Source organism: Trichoplusia ni, chromosome 8 (assembly GCF_003590095.1).
Source record: "Trichoplusia ni isolate ovarian cell line Hi5 chromosome 8, tn1, whole genome shotgun sequence".
Classification (NCBI taxonomy): Eukaryota; Metazoa; Arthropoda; class Insecta; order Lepidoptera; family Noctuidae; genus Trichoplusia; species Trichoplusia ni.
This window is the reverse complement of record NC_039485.1, coordinates 6,215,288-6,237,606: the sequence shown is the minus strand read 5'-3', so window position 1 is coordinate 6,237,606 and position 22,319 is coordinate 6,215,288. Positions and strand designations below refer to the sequence as shown.

The 22,319-nt window shown below is 32.8% G+C and overlaps 1 protein-coding gene across 1 annotated transcript in view; it reads right to left on the bottom strand.

Moving 5' to 3' along the window:
* Positions 1-11,692: 11,692 nt before the first annotated feature.
* LOC113496576 (tachykinin-like peptides receptor 86C) overlaps positions 11,693-22,319 on the bottom strand; it is a 55,580-nt gene continuing 44,953 nt past the window's right edge. Inside the window, exons 6-8 of the mRNA XM_026875840.1 lie at positions 19,907-20,007; positions 16,294-16,386; positions 11,693-12,633 (exon numbers count right to left, since the gene is read on the bottom strand). Coding sequence (XP_026731641.1) covers positions 16,340-16,386; positions 19,907-20,007 — 148 coding nt within the window. The 3' untranslated portion in view covers positions 11,693-12,633; positions 16,294-16,339. The remainder of the gene's footprint in view (positions 12,634-16,293; positions 16,387-19,906; positions 20,008-22,319) is intronic.

The window sequence follows — 22,319 nt, the reverse complement described above, 5'->3', positions numbered from 1 at the left end:
GACTTAAAACCTGGCTAAAGTTTGGTCCCCTTGAGGTTTTGAGTTAGCTTTTTAAGTTAGTTGTCTTTTCGCAAGCAGCTTAAATGTTTGTAAATCCCCGAGCCCCGCAGCAAGGATAACTTACAAAAAATATACATATGATGTAGACTATTATATGTTATTTCATATACTCATAAGTGCATTTCACAGTTACATAAAATTGGTGTGATACATTTATTTTCATGAAAACACAATGATAGATACTCCCTTCCATATTAGTTAATAAGAAATATATTTTTGTTCACTTCCTTGCTGGTTGGTCAAAATCGATATGTTTTCAATAGTCCCAGCGCTCATAAATCTCAATATCCTCTAATATTATAGAGATAACTGCTTCTGCAAAGTTTATATCCCAAGACATTAAATTGCGTGTTTTGTTTACATTAATTACCAAGTTATGTTGACAACTGTTTGTCAAGAATTATACGTTGAGCTCGTATGACGATAGAATTTAATGCGATCGTATCAAGTTGCTGTGAAAAAATAAAAGACTATCACGTCATTTATTTGCAAAAATTTAAACCTATATTCCTTGGTTGCTTAGCAACCACACAATAGTGGCAGAATTAAGGATCACCCACGCTAATTCGATAGTGGGTACATTGTTCACTGAATAAAGAAAAGTGAATGGCCGTGAAATGTAAGATGGTCTTAAATTGAAAAGGCGATTCGAAGAAACAATATTAGTAGTGCGTACTTTGCCTTTATTACTAAATGTTTTAAGCCCTTATTCTTGATATTATTTCAGAAATTGAAGTGACGAGTACATCATAGAATTCTGTGGAAAATACTACAAATATAGCTGTTCAAAAGACAATGTGAGAATAAGGGTATTGTTGTAGGCAATAAAAGGTTGACTAATCTTCGTTTTGCTGACGACATTGTTCTTTTCTCCTTATCCGAATTGAGCTTAATGATCAACGAATTGAACAACGCAAGCCTTGAGGTCGGGCTGAAGATGAATATGTCGAAGACCAAGCTTATAACAAACAGCACACAGCACAGAGTGGCTATAGGAAACACGGAGATTGTGTACGTCCAAGAGTACATTAACCTGGCCAAATTGTGTCTTTCCAGGCCAGACAAACCAAAGAGGTTGCTAGACGCACAGAAAACGCCTTCAAAACCTTTTGGTCAATGAAAAATCTTATGAAAGGCAATCTTCCTTTATGTCTCAAAAAGAAACTCATGGACGTACGTGGTTTGCCAGCGAGCCCTGGGGCGCAGTATGTTAGGAGTTAAATTGGTTGACCGAATACGGAACAGTATTCTGCGTTCCAAATCACAAATCGCTGACGTTGGTCTGAAAGCTGCCCATTTAAAATGGGAATGGGCCGGCCACGTTTGTCGCTTGTCCGATAACTCCTGGGCCTAAGTCTGTACTCTCTGGGTTCCATCAAACATAAAACGGCGACGAGGAAGGCCTCGAATGAGATGGCTCGACGAACTGGATGCGTACCATAAACAGTGGATGGCAAAAGCAATAGTCCGGACAGAGTGGAAGAATCTAAGGGAGGCCTTTGCAGTGGGAAAGTAACGTCTGAAAAAAAAAGCCAATGTAATTATTTAAATATAAATCGTCATGATTTATATTTAAATAATTACATTAAATCATGACCAAGTTACATTGCAAGTGGTGAAGTGGAAGTAAAATGCAACAGTTGCAGTAAATTACGTAAACAAGGTCTTAAGAACACAAAGTTCGCTTGGAGACTTGCCAACAGTGTAAAAGATGAGATTCTTGAATATTCTCGCAAATCCTGGCCGTATTAAAAGTCAGACCCGAAAAAATAAAAAGAGTGCGTTTTGTTCACGAAACAAAATAGAAAACTTAAGAACTCGGAAACCATCTTTGAGCGGCATAAGATGCCAAAAATGCCAAGAAAATGTTTGAAGAACATATTTTTTTTAAAGTAATGATTCTCTCTATATCGAACAAATTCAAACCACTCATAAAAATCTAATGTAGACATGGAACAAAAAATAGCATTTGAAGCTAGATTGTTGCACTTCATTCAACGGTACTGTGGCATTCTATTGTAAATATTGTCAAAATAAAAGTTAGAAATCTTATAACACCCTGTACAAGCCCCAGTCTGTCTATTATTGGGCACTGGCTATCAACAGTCATGCATCTTTTATTAGTTATGATTAGTAAATGATATAGTATCATTGGAACTTAAAGTGTCCATTTTAGCCTTAGCAGCTTTACCGAATGTTTGGTTAATGGCATTAGAATAGCCTGATGGGCTTTCGACACGAAACTTTCAAGCGTCGAGCTACTTTGTATAGAAAATTATTTAAAAAAGAAAGAATGCTATAGAAAAATACTAAAAAATATAGAAACAGCTCCATTGATAGCATTTATTTGAAATATGATTTTAACATGAGCGATATACGTCTTGTTTCAGATTTGATAATTTATAAAGGTATACAATACTATATTTAACACGTGCTTACATCATTTACAATAGTTTAATTATGAAACAGGTTAATAGCGTAATGTTTATTACTAAAACATAAATGATAACGCGAAGGTAATTAAAACGTACAGTTTAGGTTTATTATCTATCGCTATTGTGTACGTAATAATCAATTTCACGGTATTAATTTAACAGTACTGAAATATGTTTAAACCTATATAATTACCATCATAAGAATAATTAAACAGTTTCCGTTGGACTATGAAAATCCTGTTGTGTTTTACTTGTAAGTATTCCAATGCTGTTTGAAAAATTACTTTTTCTTATTACTACATTATAATACATTTATCTTTTTGTAGTAGGTTTAGTAACCCTAAAACTTGCAAATGCTAAGGACATAAAAATACAAATAGATCCAGATGACATTTTAAAAATAATTAATGGTATGATGAGTGCGGAAACAGTGAAAAAGTTTGCTACACAGTTGGCTCAAAGAGAACTAGAAAAGGGTATAGGTTACAAAAATCCCTATCACCCAGAAGATGATCTTGTTAATACATTTAATGATGCCGTGGACAAAGAAAAAAATAACTTTGAAAATAAACTTCGTCAACAGTCGTCAACTACTACGGAGAAGGAGATTGATCCTTTAGACCTAGAAAATGATAAATTTATGGAAGGGAATGAGGTTTTGAGTGAAGATGTGCTAACAGAAAATGAACATGGAAAACTATCAGGCCTACATCCACCACCGCAAGATATAAAAAATCAGAATCAACAAAGTGCTGCAAATGTGGCACCTCCGGCCTTTCCGAGCCATTCACCTTTAAAACCTTTAAAAACTGGAAGGCCTCAAAAAGTCATACGGCTTACGAGACCTAATCCTGCAATGCTGAATAAAAATAAACAGTATAAAAAACCTACAAAATTGATTCATAGTTCTGCATCTATTCATATTTCGGCACCGGTTCGTCAAACAAGTCAGATAAATCGCGAAAAACATTCATTTCCTTACAAGAGACCGTTTAAAATTGGTGGACCTGGCAAGATCTTCAACTCAGCTTTGAACAGAGCCACCAGTGATCATCCAGAGACACTAAAGCCTATTGATGAAGTGGTGATTTCATCTGGACAAATTAAAACACGAAAAGATTCTGGCCACGTATACAGAGATGACAGAGCTAATTTTAAACCTGTACAAACAAGATTTGTTCTGAAAAGTTCCAGTGACGACGTAGATAATGCTACTCTTATACGTACATTATCTTAACTAAGGTGTAAAAGAACTTCAATAAATGTTTTTAAAAGTACACTGAAATTTCTATTAAAATATATAATGCTGTGTTCTTAGTTTAAGTTTCTGGTTAAAGAGAGAGACGGAAACCATCTAAAATATTTACCTCAGAGGTACGATACTATTAAACATCAATTCATAAATATTTTTTGTTCAAATTCTTGCTAGTTAACTTAAGAACTGAAAGATTTTTTGGACATTATCTCAACTCTCGTGTCGGATCTAGGTTGGTGTCTTTAAGGCCTCGGCCTCGAATTAACCAGGCCTTGGAAGCCTTTTGTTAAAATTACCCTGCTGTCCGAATTATATCAGTGAAATCTATTATTCCTACTGGATTCATTATTAATAGCAAAAGTCAACTATACTGGTATGGATACAAAATAAAATCATGACCGAACAACAATATTTAGAAAAACAATTTTCATGTTATTGAGTCATAGCTTCCTGTTTTAAAATTTGTTTGCGTAACAAACAAGTGAACACTCGAAACTCTTTTTATTTGTGGTGGTCCCCATAAATATACCTTATACTATTCAGATTTCATGCGATATTTTTCTACTATTTTTCGGTGAACCGGATTGGTAGATTCATGCTGTAATTTTGTGCATTTATTTTATTTTTTTTATTGTACATTAACGACGAATTGATCACATTCTCCTTTTTAAATTCGATTCAAAATATCAAAAATGTCCCAAACGTCTTTATCAAAAAAGCGAAACAAAAAACAAACACAAATAATAACAAAGCAAAAGATCAAATTCACATTTAGAAACGTTATGAAATTCGCAAACATTTGAGAATTTTCGTTTTTTGAAGGCAGTAACGTAGGAGTGCTTTAATAAACATCGTAACAATTCCCAGAGACTGGCAACAAGCTCTGAACATTGTTTCACCTCGGTGTATATTAAAAGACTACATAAAATTATATTCCCATATTCGTTTACATTAAAATGCAAATGAAAATGTTGGTGAAATCCCAAGCGAGTAAATGGTAAAAATAATGGTAAATATTTATATTTCGAGTATCCGTTTTGAGAATATTAATTAGTTTCGCTTATCTGTTTAATGGCGGTGAATACTTGTGCCGGCCATTATTTGTTAACGTTGCAGAGCAAATTTAAATATAGTTGGAGTTCTGTTATACTTAAACTATGGTGGCTGTGAGAAAGGCCTTTGTTTAGTCGACTAGATAGTAGCTAATGATATCTTACTGTTACTAAAATATATATATATATATATATGACTTTGTCATGAATAAAAGATGCAATTATTTTCACAATAAATATGATAAATGCAAATTATGTAAATGTATTTGTGTGTGCGAATGTTTGTTACTTCTTCACACCCAAACGGCTGGAATGATATTCATTACTTCGTTAAAATGTTAAAGGGATGTTTTTTTAGCTTTAGCCGAAATATAAGTAGGCGAAGTCGCGAGTAGCAGCTAGTATTAAATAAAGTTTTGTATCATTACTTAGGGAGGCATTGAACTCACTCGGACAAAATTGAAATCAATATACCCTGAGAGAATATACAGGCGATGAGGCGAGCCTTATCAAGGGGAAAACGTGATGGAAAATTGTAGCGCAATACCAAAAAGGCAGATTTTTGTAGCAATATTGTCATTCTTTACGATTAAGTGTCGACTTTATACTTTTATTTTAATTTAAAAGGATCTTATCTTAAACCATACTGGAAGCAACCGTTTGTAGCACTGTCAGTTTGAAGATCACATTTCGCAACACACTTGATATACACATATATGTAATCTATTCAGATTCAGATCAATTCACAATAATAATTTTAATATTTCCGATAAATTCTATCTACGAATCTTGTAATAATGATAGTGGTACTAATGTTTGGTTATATAACGGCAACTGAATCCAGGGTAAGTCGAAACTGATTTCAAATCTTCAAACTTGAGGAAGTCGAGCCTTAGCTGTATACTAACTTGAAGGTATGATAATATCGTATTATACGAACATTTTGACAGTCGTTGAACTTACGATTTAACTTTGTATCGATAAGTAATTATAGATAAGTAATTATAGATAAGTTTGACATCTGATTTTCTCAAACTTTATAATTTTGAGCAGATATATTGGCTTAGGTTCTCGAAAGCTGTGCTTAAACTAAAAGAATCGGTTGTTGATTTTACTTGTATCAGTTTATAATAAATTCTAAGTGTCATTCAACTCGTCTCGTAAGAGTCACATCTATGATATCACGTCCATAAAACACGTAAGAATAATTTACACGTTTCTTTTTAGATGCAGCGATGTAGAAAATTAAAATATACCAGGAAGACATTTCGTTGAAGTGACAAACAAGTTTCAAAAGTAAAATAATAATGAAATGAAATCGTTGGTAGCTGTAAATTGTCTCGTCCAAACACTAGACTATAATTAATTTCTGTTATCTACAGCTGATTTCAAATATTTTTTAATTATTTTCTCATGAATAGTCTTATTAAAACTTTAAACTATGTATGCAGTTAAAGATACACTAATGAAAATAAAAATGTAATAGTAAACTTGGAACTCTTTTGAGGAACAAAAAACACGCTTTAATCTTAATCTGAAAGCAATATTAGTTGCAAACGAGTTCCTATCTTCCTGTACAAGCAATTTCCTAGCCGTAATATCAATAACCTGAATGGAATCTAGATTGAATTTACCTTCTACTAATGCAAGGTTGGACACCAAACACAAGTTCATTAAGAAGTTAATCCCACTTGGGATATTCGTAACTATGAAGAAATCTATTCCGATCTCTACATTTGGAAATTGGCATAGTTAAATCGTATTTAAATTTGGAGCTATTTCGTGCTTTTACATGAAAAGCTTAACTCTTGAAACAACCATGAAATATCGTAAATATTCGAGCAAGCCACTGTAATGTGAACCCTATTGATTGGTGTTTTCATTCAAGATTCGACAATAGCGCAAAGTTATGTTAATTATACCGTTCTGATCGCATGGTTGATGAATTTCAGTGCAATCACGATCAAGGTATCACATTTTTTTTTCTTTAAAAAACGACAGCTATCTAATTAATTTAGACCTAGTGTCGCGGAAGTTTCACAACCATTTATAAAATTAGTTTTTAAATACAAAGGAGAGATTTCATTTTTTTTAAATATAGCCAATTACAAATAAATAAAATATAAAAAGAGTAAAATATAAAATTCCTTCAATGATTCCACAAAATGGAATATGTATTTTTATATGCATTTAGAAATTGAAAGAGGTCCTTAGATACTTACAGCAAAAACTTTATTGAGATCCCATAAGACATTACGAAGACTCACGAATGAAGAGTTGATTTCACTTTCAATATCTCGCATACTCCCTAGGCGATAAAACGTTATACCAATCTTGCAGTCCTATTCGACCGTATTGAAAATATTTTACATTAGTAAGACAATTTATTAAGTATTTTCAATGTATCTGCCAGCTCGTCGAAATGCAGCTATTGATTTTAAGGTCAACCACCGTGTAATATTATATTGCTGTTGTGGAAAATTATTGCCCTTCTTCGTCTTGTAGTTGTCATGATTCAAAAACGGCAATAATATTACTTAAAGACGTGCTGGAAGTCTCTATTTACATTGACAAACATAATTATGGAATCCAATACTGTCAAATGATGCGGAAAACAATTTAACGCTAAATAACCATAAAAATCATGGACTCATGTTTTTTAAACAGTTTCCTTTATGCACATTTCACTAATGTCATCTGGGTTCATTGATTTTGTTTAATGACGAGCAACAACACAAACTTGTACTGTATTTGCTTTCGATGACTTTTCCAAGACTATCCGTCTCATTCTCTTTTTATTTTCCATCTCTGTCAGCAACTCTCAGTGTCTTTAAATGAGTCGCAGTGAGTTCTAGAATAACTTTTACTTTATGAAAACAAAAACAAATTTGAAGCGTACTATGCTTGGCATTAGGCTGGGTTAAATTAACTTGAGACACAATTTATCTGAACACAAAACCGTGGAACCGTGTCGTTTATAAATTGAATGAGCCAGTCTTGTGTTATCAGGGAGCACATTTGGACGCACGTCTTTTCTTCTATGCCCCTCTGAAACGGAGTTAAAAGCAATCCCAAAGTTTTAATTACTTCACAAATTCACATTATGTAGGCGTTTTGATTTTGAGATTTAAATAGGTTTAGGAATTAAAAGCTTTGTAGAGTTCTTAATGTACATCTAACCTTACGATCTCATTGAGAAAGATTAACTTAGAGATATTGTCCTATTAATAGGGGCTCTAAACATTTTGCTCATCTTAGTAAATTTGTACCTGTTCTGGTTTACTAATCTGTACACGTGTGGAAAGCGCCTGCAGCCACTAAACACTAAAACATTGTATAATATTATTAGTCTTTATTTTAATTATAAAAAAAAATAGTAAGCTTTATCTGGCTCCACCCTATTACGACATGGTATACTCTCAGTTCAAAAAGACAGTATCTGCATTTCGAAAGATACCAAAAGACCGCCAATTTATTTTAATTTCATCAAAACAGGCTAAACTACACTATTATTTTGATGATAGACCTCATAACACTTTTAATACTAAATTATTTTCTAAGTTATCCCAGCTACAATTAAAACTTTAATCATTAGAAGTTCTTCTCAGAGCAAATAATTATGAGGTCTATCTTATTTCGTAATTAGAAGTAATTACATTTCTTAGCTCATGTTAGAGAATCTTAGTTTTAATTTTGATTCGAGTACTAAGCATCGCAATGAAGTTAAGTGCCCCAATTAAATTCGAAACTTAAATCCCCTACATAGAAATATATAAACATTTTTATTACAATAACATTTTTTTGCGAAAGTAGATTCGCAGATTGAAAACTCAAAATGGAAAACAATACATTAATTGGAAACTTTCTTTCGAAATCTTGGCACTTCTTGAACAATTTAAACTGTTCGAAGTCCAAGTATACTATTATTTTCTCTGCTGAAACTTCCCTGGCACTGGCAGTAAGCCATAAACCAGTGCATACAAGGAAGGATAGTATACAGGATATGACAAAAATCCCAATAATTTATGGGAATAATCCCACTTATTTATCGTCGTCTCAAACATACTCTTTGTGGCATTAGCTTCTAGAAAATTATATAATTCTATTATCGCACAAAACGTACTTGAAGCACCTATAGTTATTCAAATGATAAAAAAATCTAGAGTATTTTTAATCGTTAGTACATCAATCACTCTAAGTAAAACAAGTGTTGAACACCCAGCTCTATTGATTCGGCTTAGACAACTTAGGATGAATACGGAATTTCTCCAAAACTTTTCCTGACATTGGAGATCACAAGATTAATGCTAAGCCACTCATCTTAAACTTGCTTATTCCATGAGATCCCAGGTTTCTGTATTTGTAGGAATCGAAATATTCCCTTAGTCTTTATAGGAGTATGAAGAATAAGTGATAGTTAATATTCAGGATATTCTGCTTCTAGTCGATGCGTTTAATATAAATAACTCACTTATTCATTGAAATATTTATTCAAAGCCTAGAGGACAACTCTCTACGGTATGTTTTTAGTATTCATTTTCTTTTTTTTTATTTATAATTTTCGTATTAAAATACGAAAATCATAATTTTTTATTTTTTACTTTTTTGTTTTAGTACTACGAATGAGTAGTTTTTCTAGTGAAATCGATTTTCCGCAACAGTATTGTTCCGATGTTTTGACTCATGACAGCTCAAGGGAAAGTTTGCTTACTAATATTTCGTAGTTTCGAATTTTACAGTTGAATTATTTTGCATTGATATGAGTGCTTTCTTACTTAGGATTACCATTCTAATTGTTAAATTAATTCTTAATTAGATATTTTAAAACGAGCCAGGATAGAAACTTAGTTAGGATCCGCGTAGGCTCATGATTGTGGACTCCGGTTGGTTCTAAAACTAGCTGGGAAATCCCGATAAATAAGCGTATCTCCACCATTACCATTTTTTAGATGTGAACCAAAGTATACTTAAAAATTTGACCAAAGAATAAAAATATTTTCGCTTTATAGAGGAATAGAGAAATTTTGTTTGCTTTTGTAATTAAAATGTCAATAAAACACGTGTACAAAAATTTCAGTGACAACGGAAAATATTGGCCAAAAATAAACGTAAGTGCCTACACGTTTTTCGAACTAAAATACTAACATTTTATACACGATCGCTTTTGTCAAAGTAACTATTTATTACCAAAAAATAAAAGCTAGGTATCCAAAGATCCTTAACAATTAAAGTTTTGTTACAATAAATCGAAGTACCAATTAGCTTTTCTCTTGCGATTCATTTATCTGGCATACTAAACAAGTGATAGCAGTCTTAAATATTTTGAGCCCCTCAAAAAGGCCTTTAGGGAAATTAAAGAACAATATTTTATTTTTAGTGTCATGCTTTAAACGTTACTGTACCTAATTTAAGGTAAATTAAGTTGTTCTAGACTTGAGGACGATGTTAAATTTTCCGTTTTTTCGTTATTATGGTTGTGGAAGCTTGATACGAAACTACACTGCATAGAATAATTTCTTTTTAAAACCTGCACTTTAAGTAAGACGTCGCGGTAGGCAAACTTCAAAAGGAGGGGGTTCTAAATTCGTCTGTATTTCTTAATGTTTCTTACCTCAGAACTTCGGACTGGATGAACAGATTATGTTGATTCTTTTTCGGTCTCTCTTAAGTAGGTCGTGTGTAATCTTGTTAACTTTGCGAAATTATATATTATATTTCTTAGTTGGGTGTTGAAGAGCTAAAAGAAAAAAAGTAGGTGAATAACGTCATTTTATTTGTGACACTCATCATAATTTTTCTACGAACATAATAAATCCAGACCAACTTAGGTCTAATAATATATTGGTCGACCTCACTTATGCTCTGGCATGACTCCAAACCAAACAATGTAGAGTACGTTCACGAAAATGGTAACCCAGTTAACAATAATGTTTTGACACACTTATTCCAAAATTCATTTACTTACAAGATGCTAACATATCTGGAGCGTCCCAAATTGCGTTAAACTTTGCACGATAAATCATATTTGTGTTTTGTTTTATTTGTTGATCTTTACAAAACAAGAGAAGATCAACTTGAAACTTGATTTAGAGTAAATTAGTTCTACACCACTGTTACATGATACCTTTGAGGTTTTGAAGGATACGCTTGCAGGTGACTTAAAATAGTACTATTGCTGTTGTGGAAATTTGATAGCTCTCTACACGAACGGAAAGTAGCGTCTTTTTCCACAACTTCTAATATCACTTTATAAGATGGTTACAGGCCATAACTTTACTTCAGATTTGACTTAATTCTGTATAACATGGACGGAGCTTTTTGTAGAATTTAAATACAAGCAAATTTATTGCTATTTACACACTAGAACCAAAGATCGAAGACCAACCCTAAAAAACATTTATTCACATACCATTTCAATTGTAGATCAACAGCCAACAAACTCAGTAATCTCGCAAAGGAATTTCACTTAATCTTGTTAAGTTTGAGGTACTTACTGCTCTAAGAAATTAATCTTAGAATTTGTCGTCTTGATCAAGAAAGTAGATAAGCAACGGTCTCCTTTAATGTGGTTTACGGTTGTCCCAATTGTCCCCTGTAATTGCTCCAAACGGTGGCTTAACGAAAGAGGAAAATTCCAGCCGACCTTGTGTGTCCCTTTCCGTATTATTTACCTTTTCTTTCCACGAATTTCCATTGTTTACGAGTAGTTATTAAATTTGTTATAGGATTCTTTTTGTGGAAGTGAATTCGTGGTAGAGGTTATATTTAAATAATACTTGATAAGTTACTGTTTTTGTAAATGTAGTATTGGCAATGGCAGCTTTGCTGTCTTTGCTTCAGTCCGATTTTTCGTTGAAAACTTTTAAGTGGAAATAATAAAACAAATTTAATAAACAACAACGTTTTATTGGAAAAATGAAGGACTTACACTATGGTATAATATATTTTAATGAAAAACTAGATATTAACAAAATAATGTATTGTCTTTATTTTATGCAACGTCTGTTGGTATGAAAATAAAATGTGGTAAGAGCACATGTTTGATTGACTTATTTTTTTAATGTATTTATTTTATCTAAGATTGAAAGGTTCTTTACATTATTCTTAATAATAGACCTTATTAGAAATGAGGCTTCATGAATGACCCTGAAAGTTTCTGTGTTTTGAAAAATTTATTGTTTTTTTTTTGTCTTATTTTTATGCCTGTCTATTTATATGAAAATATACTTTGTGAATCTGTATGGGTAATGTTATCGTAATATAGTTACATGCAGTTGAAATATTTCCTTTGGAAGTAATTTGTAATATTTTTTTTAAAGATAAAAATAAATAATGGATTAAGATGACTAGGTTACATTCGATGTACATGATAATTACATCATAGTTTCAAAACAACATTTTGCAAAACGTCATTATTGCTACAAAATAAGTATCAATTACTTTTGAAGATAATTGGAACGACTTTTACACGTTGTGCTTTTAACTAAATCACCTGTTTACTTAATGCAAGACTAAGAATATAAGAAGAAAATTTTGCATACATTTTTAAGTTGCTTTAAATTATTTCATATCCCACTTACCAAAGTTTTAAGTGCTCAACACTTATCCTAAACTCCTTCTTTACTTTAGCATCTCATCTTGCAATTATCAAAGTGTCTTAATCTATTTAGATGATTAACAATTAATTTAATTCTTGTAGAAAACTATGCTAAAATGTTAGACTAATTTTATAATTTGTCGTCGCTTATGTGATAGTGTCTGTCGTCTGGTTCTCCACGGGGGTTCATTCGCACTGCATTGCCATTCGTAATCAGTTCTGTAGCATTCGAATCTGTTAACAAAGAGAATTTATACATATAATGATTGTTTGTTGATAAGATTGCGTTCGAACAAAGTGTACAGTTTAAAGCTGTACGTGAAAAAAACAGTATACTGCATAACAGTCGATCAAATTCTTTGGCTGATTATACTCTGACGATAATTCGCTTCGTGCATATTATTGGAATTCCTCACTGCAGGAGTACTAGCACTTGAAAAAAAGTTCAATGTCAAATTAAAGTTGCTAAAGGTCACAATCGAAAATTAAAGACAGGAGAATTTATTATAAATGAAATAAAAAAGTCATTTAGTAAATAACAATAGAGACAGGTTCTTAGAGTAACGCTTCCTCTATCATTCAATAAATTTACACAAAATTATAAGGATTCCCTTAAGGGTTGTTATAGTACATAGACTAGTAAATTATTCTCAAGAAGGTACGTGATACATGCGTAGTTTAGACGATATCTAGACGTATTCTATTCCAACCCGTACAATATCGGTACGAAAAAGTAAAACGGCATAAATGTACTCTGCAAAACTTTACAACGGTTTTATCTTTGATATTTGAATTCCGATTAATGATAGTGACAGAAAAGGTTTCGCAATGCAGACGCAATTAGGGGAGGCTTGAAAACCTTGTTAGAAGGACTCGGTTAAAGAATGAAGTCAAGTTCAAAAACTGGTGCAAGTACTTGAAAAGTTAATGCTTTATGAGTTGAGGGAAGGAAAAAAACAAAATCAATTTGTTTACGTTGGGTTACGGGAACTAAGCAGCATTTCAAATCTTGTGTCACAATGTTTGTCCTCAATGGACTCCTAAACCACTTAACCGATTATAATAAAATTCGCACACCATGTGCAGTTCGATCCAACTTGAGAGATAGGATAGTTTAAATCTCAAGTTATAGTCGCTATTTCTTCTAACCACGCGGACAAAGTCGCGGGCAACAGCTAGTATACTATAATAATATATTACACCACGCAAATCTATTCTTCTCTTCTCTTCAATAATAAAGTTATTGTATTTATCTTCTGAACAACAAATCGGAAGTACCTATCATGTTTTTGTATTGTTTTTGCTAGAGTATTTGCTTTATTGCTAGAGTACAATAAAAAGAACAAATGATTAGGGCAAACAAATCAAAGAGAACGAAGGCAGGGGCAGTAAACAGGCCTTTGCCCTGACCTTTGGACTAAAATAGCTGGCAAAATAGAACCGTTCGTAGCTAAACTTGGAAACTATTTATAAGACTGATCTTTATACATTTTCCTCTTCATTATCATACTCTAGTTGTTTAAAAATGCGTTCTATGTGACGATCACTCAACTGCCACTTGTAAGAGCGCTTTACATACGCGGATCATTGTATTTCCCTCCTTATTCAGATTTTCTTTAAAATTATATTTGTAAACGCCGATAAACTAATACTTAGCTTTACTTTTAAGGCCGGTCCTGCGCCTTATGTCATTCGGCGACCAACTAGAGGTCTAAACATGGCCTAATACATACAATTTTCAGTCGTTATGAGAATCATAACGTTATGTCAAAGTGTAATTCACGTTCTTTAAAGTAAACATTGATAAATTCATAGAAAGAATGCAAATATCAATCTCTGAAGCAAAGCTTGCTCTAAAATATTTTTGTTCAAAATAAGCATGTTAAGAAAAATCTGCGAAGTAAATTGGTATTGAATCGAATATTGTTTACAGTTAATTACGGTTGTAAATCGGTGGAGTTAATCTCGAGAGTGAGGTATCAATTAACAAAAGTAACAGGGTTTAAACATTAAACCCGTAAAATTGTATAGTTCTGAGTTAACAAAAAAAAGCATTATCACAAAAATAATGAAACGATTAATATCGATAAAGAAAAATATTTCTGCACTTTTGGGTGCCTACAATGTAATTTAAGCAAGACGATAAAGAAATAATCTGATACCAGGAGTGTATTGTATGATCTCGCTATTACTTAGGTACTTAAAAATCAGATAACAACTTATTTACCAAAAAGTTTAAATAACTTTGGTAGTGAATCTAAACTCAATTTTAAAGTAGGCAGGGTCTATGTCATTTGTGTTCGTTATAATTCTGTCCGAAATGTGACTTTCACACGTGTCACATGATGGTTAGCATAATATTAACCACCCCTGACCCAGTTTCAACATTTTATCTCTCTACACACCAACCCAACTATTTAGTTCCGTAATGGACATAAATCTCTAGAGTTTTAAATTGTTCGAATTATGTTTACATAAGAATATGGACAAGGACAGAAAAACCTGCCATCGTTTCATTTCATTTCATGGAATTCTAGGTCATATAGCAACAATGGTAGTCTAATTCCAGACATACCCAATACCTTATTCTCTGTGACAAAATGCTCAGTTTTAAAATATCGTGTAGCCTTTGATCCCGAACGTCAGACGTTGTCTCTTGACAATCGTTAAGACATTAAGATTCTGACAACCGACTGAGGTACCACGAAGGTCAGACAGGCACCATCCTTTATACTGTTTGAAGCCGCTTCATAGAAAGTTTGGGAAATAGCTACGCTATAAAAAGTCATTGCTTTGTAAATAAGAGTTTAATTTTGCGTAGCACATTTATGTTACTTTGCTGTTACTAAGATAGAACCACGATAATGACCGTTAGATGATAGCTACTTGAAAATAAAATATGGTTCATTTAGATATGGTTCTGGCAATACGCCAAAATCACCAAAAATCAAGTGAAGAAAAACAGTTGTTCTATCAATATTAGTGTCACAGAAAACGGTTTTTTTTAGCTATTTTGTCATATTTCAGTTTCGTATTCAAGTAACATGCACAGAGATACCCAGACTCAGAGCAAGCATTAAAATTTGTCGATCACATAAATGCTTGTCTTACGCGGAGATCGAACTCACGCCACCGCGTCGCTGCAGATTTGGTTTGAAGACCCATATAACTCGGCTCTCCGTGCCGTCAAATATCCAAAACAACAAGAAACATACTAATCATACTTAATGCACGGCTGCCCTTTATACTAAAACAAAAACAATAAAAGAACCTCCTTTCACAAATCTCCTTACTTTTTCATATTGCATTTGACTGACCCTACAAGCTGACGTTACGGACATCTGTTTATGAGGAATAAAAGCCAAAACTAACCACTTATTGGTTCGTGCGAAATGCCAATATATTTGGCAAAGTGATTGTCAAGATAACAAGCATTTGACTGAACAAGACCAATTAGTAAGATGACACAATAATGTCGTAAGTACCACTCTATCTTTTCGTTTAACGACGAAAATGAAGGACACTCAAGTAAATGTTCACATGGAATGTTAATACTTGTTCAACTACAATATTTGTTATTTGTGTTTACGTTCAGAGAGTCTAAGTACCTAGTTCTTGGATTACATGCTTTATAAACAAAGACGGTCGTTTTATTTCTTATATTTTCCCTCTTAAGATACTCGCACGTTACTGCTAATAAAATTTTGAAAATGGAACCATTTTGCATCTTACTTCGTTAATGTTTTAGATGTGTGTGTATCTTATAGACCATACTGTAATATTATTATGTACAAGCAAGTATGTGTAGGTATTTGTATGTGTGTGTTATTGGTATAGAGAGTCTAACCTGTTGAATGTTAAGTTTAGTGAATGTAATATAATGTATTGACGTACCATGCTGCGGCGTAGAGCGCGAAGTGTTACTCCGTCTCTTTGAATGTCATGCTCGGCTAAAAGACGATATGTCTCGGTAGTTTCTCTGGCTTACTGTAAGAGACAAGTTCATATTAACATTGTGTTCAAGATTATATTTCAATCGGTAACTGTTACAGTCTTGGTGAGATAAAGTTGTTTGGATAAATACGTTCAAGTTCAAAAGTGAAAGTTTCAAAACACCGTCTGGCGTAAGCAGATTATGTTAAGTTAAAAAGTTTAACAAAATGGTCCAGCAAAAATTTAGATTCTTTGCTTAAAATGTAATAGGTTTTTTTTCTAAAAGAGTTGAAAGCAATGATTTCTTTAAATCAATTTTATAATTTAATCAACGATTTACAGGCCTAAATGGAGTGATTTTACAGCAACGCCTACTCTATACCGGTTTAACAAAGCCCCGTTGCAAATGCAGAATGAAAATTTTGGGTACGAATTTCGCTTTGGAGTGGATTAGTCCATTGTTTGTATTTTCACACAATAGCTTTCCATAGAATTCGGCTAATCAATTAAATTAAGGCTGCATCTAGTTTATTGAGCTTACGACGAAACACTAAACAAAATTAAACTTTAACTGTAATAGATGAAAGTTCTACCCATTCTAATTCACATTTTTAATCAAAATAATAGTATATTTTTTCTGTATCGCATTTTACAGTGGAACTGTGGAAAAAACAGAATATTTGTGGTGATTGGCTGTCAATATTTTTATAAATAGTAAATTTTAATAAAAAAAAAATACAAATAGCACCACATTATAATTTTTTCACCAAGTATTCAATTTAAAACGTACTCTGTTTCGGAAAGAGGTTTGAAAAAGAAACCAAACGACAATTTAATTCGAAATTCAATTATGTAGCGAGACATTAGGATTCTTCATATTTCTGTGCTATTTTTATGGCTACTGAAAAAATATTATCTGTCAACCAAACATTCAAAAGAGTAATGCAGACCAAAAATGAGACTGCTATCATTAATCTAGTACTACATGAATACTTACAATCGAACTTCTTGTTAAAAAATCTGTTTTGCAAAAATGAGACCTATCTCATAAGACTAAGACATAAAAATTCTGGTACAATTTGCTAATTTCATGCAGTATATTAGTTTAGTCCTGTATTACCAATAAAGAAAACAAGAAACCTTGTTTGACCTAGATATTATCTAAAACCTAACAAGTGAGAAACCTAATCGAGTTTAGTGCTTAGATATCAGTTACATCAAATATTGATGTTGTGGGACTATGTGTTTTGTGGGCAGAATAATGTAGACTTATTTGGTCTACTACGTGTATTCTGCAAAATTAGGTACATAAAACTCTTTGTTTAACATTTGCTATTCAATTTTATTTTCTTTGTACGCTCTTTTTGCGTGTGATTGTTGATGAAGGTAGGGAATTTCAAGGTTTATAATCAACTAGATGTTGCCCGCGACTTCGTCCCCGTGGGTAGGAGATATAAGTTATTATTTAGGTATACCTGCCCAGTTTTTTTCACAATTTCTATTGTATCTTAGCTCCTATTAGTCACAGCGTGATGGTTTATAGCCTAAAGCCTTCCTCGATGAATAGTCTATTCAACACAAAAATATTTTTTCAATTTGGACCAATAGTTCCTGAGATTAGCGCGTTCAAACAAACAAACAAACTCTTCAGCTTTATGTTATACACTAGCTGTTGCCCGCGACTTCGTCCACGTGGTTAGAATTTTCTCCATTTTCCATTGTATCTTCGCTCCTATTAGTCGCAGCGTGATGTTATATAGCCTATAGCCTTCCTCGATAAAAGGTCTATTCAACACAAAAAGAATTTTTCAAATCGAACCAGTAGTTCCCGAGATTAGCGCGTTCAAACAAACAAACAAACAAACTCTTCAGCTTTATATATTAGTATAGATTTTAATCTTGGTAGAATTTTCAGTTTTTCACATGAATAAGTATAAGAATCTCCAGGGAGTGGAAAATACTGGATTTCTATCGCTAACCTTAAATAACTTAAACCTTAAAATTGAAAAAGTTTTTCTTCTAATATTTTTTGAGCTAGATAGGAAGAATATTAAAATTCCATCGTATTTGGTAAGAGCCGTCAGTTTAAACAACTTAACGTTCTTAAAACAATCTATAAAAGTTGGGAAATTCGATAAGAACCGATTTAAGATATTAGGCAGATTACAAGAATAAGCTTTTCGTAATTTAGTAGCAAAAAAACATTAATCCACGAAGTGTTTCCTTATCGAATTCAATGCCTTTTAAAATTACCGTTCCTAAAATGCGTGTAGTGGCGCTTTATAATTTTAAGTAGTAAGATCGATAGTTTTAGCACCTTTTGTACTGTTTATCTGCCAAAGCCACCATGACCCAAACTCCATAATCGACAATTGTTCTTACCTATATTTTAAGCATACGCTGTCAAACTTTCAGCTTTTATAAAATAAAGTAGGTCTGGGGTCCACGGGCTCTTAGACCACTAGTTCAGAAGATGAATATGGAAATGAGTGAGGCTTATGCATGTCCCCTTATGAATATGACGTCACTCAAAGCTGCATGTGAACTCTATTTAGTTTCGTCATATGCTCTTAATACCGTGTAGGTGGTACCTTTAACATGACAATTATTTTCTGAGGTAACAATTTTAAGTCCCAGGCTTTTCGAATACTATGAAGAAGACCAATATTATATACACAAAACTGAACAATTTCCTAGCGCTTAATATGTTTACCAAGTTAAAAAGACCTGTGATCAAATAGTCATGTTTGTAAACTGCGGCTTTTGTTTTTTGAATTAAAGTAAAAGCACCATTTATATTGACTTTTAATAGACTGTTCAGGCTATACGTCAAATTCCCGAAGTGATTAATTGTGAATGTTCAATAAATCGCGAATGATTTGAGTGTTGTGGACTATAAATATTTTAAATTCCACTTTATCCAATATAGATGATAATTCTTTCCATCCTGTATAAACATTTTGTATAAATATTCTTTTTTATTTTTATAAACACGTATCTCATGGCCAGTTTTTTCTCGATTGATTTAGTCCCAACAAAGATAATTTTTAATCAAGTTTTAAGAGAAAATTCATCAAACATCAGAGGTGTACACGTACTTTATCATTACTAAGTAAAAAAAAAACAACACAGCGTTAAACAAGCGAAAATCAAAAAAAAAGAAATATAAGGAAGGCGAAATGGACGTGGTCACGGGCGTTTGTGATTTATGAAAACAACACAGGGATACAGACGCTTTTGAAATATTAAACTTAGACTCCGCCCTCCCATTAAGCTGAACTTACGGTATAGAACTCATTATTATAATCACTAGATGTTATTTCTTGTGTGGTGTTCTGCCCTTGACATTACGGAGAGGAAGCGTCGTGGAAATTAATTTGCTTTCTACAATATTGCTTTCTAAGTATCGTGTGTTTAACCCTCTAACATCTTATTAGAAAGTATTTACTTTCCCAAGGTACATCTTAAACTTGTAAGGGGTTAGAGACGCAGGAAACAACACGGACTGATCGACTATGAGATGATTTTCCACTTATTTTCTAAATTGATCGTTTACATAGTGAATAGTACTTACCAGAAAACGATTTGTTCATTTCTAATTTCTTTAGATCCGTAGATGTTGCTGTTTTTGGTGTCCAACACCAACACAACACCATTCGGAAGTAAACCCGAAATCTGAAACAAAAACTTTCATAAAAACACACATTTAAGGTCAATTCATACTACAGCAGATTTTTTATTATTTTAAAATCATGCGAGAGCATTATTTGTAAATAGGTTCGGAAGAATTTAATCAAACACTTTTGCATTCAAGCTTTCAAGGGCTTGTTTCTGCAAGTGTAAAAAAATGGTCTTTATCCATAAAAAAAACAAAAGAAAATTCACCAAATCCATATTAGAAAACCGACAACCGAAAACCCAAGGTGGCATTCAACGAACAATAGTCTAGTGCGAGTAGTAAATCAAGGAATTCACAATCATTCCGTAAAGATTTACCCAGTCAGGCATAAATCACAAGAGATTGGCGCGACCTAAGCGCCTACAATAATTTCCACCTAACAAATACTTGTAGGTAACGGTTGTTAAAGCTAGAAACGTATTTATCACTGTTAGGACCTAATTTTAGTATTGCACAATGTTAAAACTTTATTCTTTAGACAATCGGTTAAAGAGCTAAGAGGTCCACAACTTCCCCATCCTAGGAAAAGTTTTAAAAACTTAGTTATCGAGAGTAATGGCTTTCTTTGTGATCAGCTATAATCAACTGAGCCCCTGATTTAAAGAGGAGTGGGTTCCCATTTAAGTTTATTCCAGCGTGCCGAAACGCTCTAAATTGAGAATTATTCAGGACTGAAATTTTTAAAACAATATTTAAAGTTCTAGCAAAGCAAGTGATATTTTCGTAAACCGTTTTGAATACAATAGTTTAAACAAGATTTATTACTCAATTTTTAGATTTTTCCTTTGTTTTTTTAACAAAATTCTTTAATGTAAGCAGGCTATTTGCTCGCTGGAATCAATGTTTGCAATTTGTCCACCCTAAGAAGAAATGTAGCAATAATATATTTAAACCCGATTCCAAAATAAATGTTAGTACTATGGCGTATCATGTTTGTTCTTTTAAGACCTCCGCAACCCAATTAGTGAGGAATATCAATGTACCTAGGTCCGCTTCAAAGCTTTAAGTTTACCCGATACAGTATTCCAGGTGTAGGCATTATGTACATATAGTGGTTATTTATTTTTCTATTAGACACGTCTTAAAACAAATTTTCATTTCGATGAAGGACTCACAATACACGTCATGAACGGGTAGTTCTCGCACTTTTTATATTTCCAAAAACATCCAATAGTTGTGCTTTGAAACATTGGAGCGTATATTCTTGGAAACTGTATATCTAAACAATAGCACTATTTTAAGGTGAGGTTTCTAAAAATAATCTCCTTTCTGAGACTGTTTCGGATATATTAAAGGTATTGTCAAAAGTTAATCTCAATTTCTTACTTACTAAATTCATAATAGGAAACTAACATATGAAAATTCAAAATCAATTTTGAAAATCATGTTTGCCCTTATTGGGCATCGGCAACCCAATTAGTGGGGAATATCAATGAACCTAAGCCGCTTTGAAGCTTAAAGGATACCGGCAATGTTACCAGGTACTGTATATAACATTTTTTTACATTTACAGTAGAATCGCAGACTAATTATTAATTAAAAAAAAAAAAAAAATACCTTTTTAGGATAATCAAAATGAAGTTCAATTTTAAAAACTCTTAGCTTACTGACTATAAAAATAACAAACACCAAGTTTCATAGTCAGACTTTTGAGTCTAACTTTGGGCGAGTTACGGCGGCTTAACCGGATTATTGGTGAGACCTAACTACAGACCACTGCCTGTACAATGAGCATTTGGAATAGTCCTATTGCCATTGTGGGAGCGTGATAGCACAACTCTATGGGTAGCAGTGTCTCCCTTCCACGGCGGCAGTCCTGTTTTATAGTACATTATAGTCCATAGTTCAGCGTACAGACTGGCATTAACTAACGTCCACTAGCTTTTAAATTATATTATATATTTTTAATTATATTTAGGAAAACTAAATTTTCCTCATAATTTCAGACCACAGTAATTTACCTGGATTAACATAAATAAATCATTGTGTCACTTTAATAAAGTTGAATTTTTTGAATACGGATTTTAGGTGAGAATTGCTCGGAGTTTATTCTTTATCGTGTATTCGCAGACGTAATATATCATGCCCAACCGCCAACCTGAGTGTACATAAATTAGCTGTAAACAGAAATTTATCAAAATGTATCTACAAAATGCAGGATGTGCATAGACCAAAATTACTACAAGGGCTTTTTTGTTAAAAAAAGATGTATATTTTGCTAATTCAGATTTGTAACAGAAAGATGATAAAAATCACATAAGGGTTTGGTTATATCGCTTCCACGTTACAAAGCCAATGAGTTTTTATT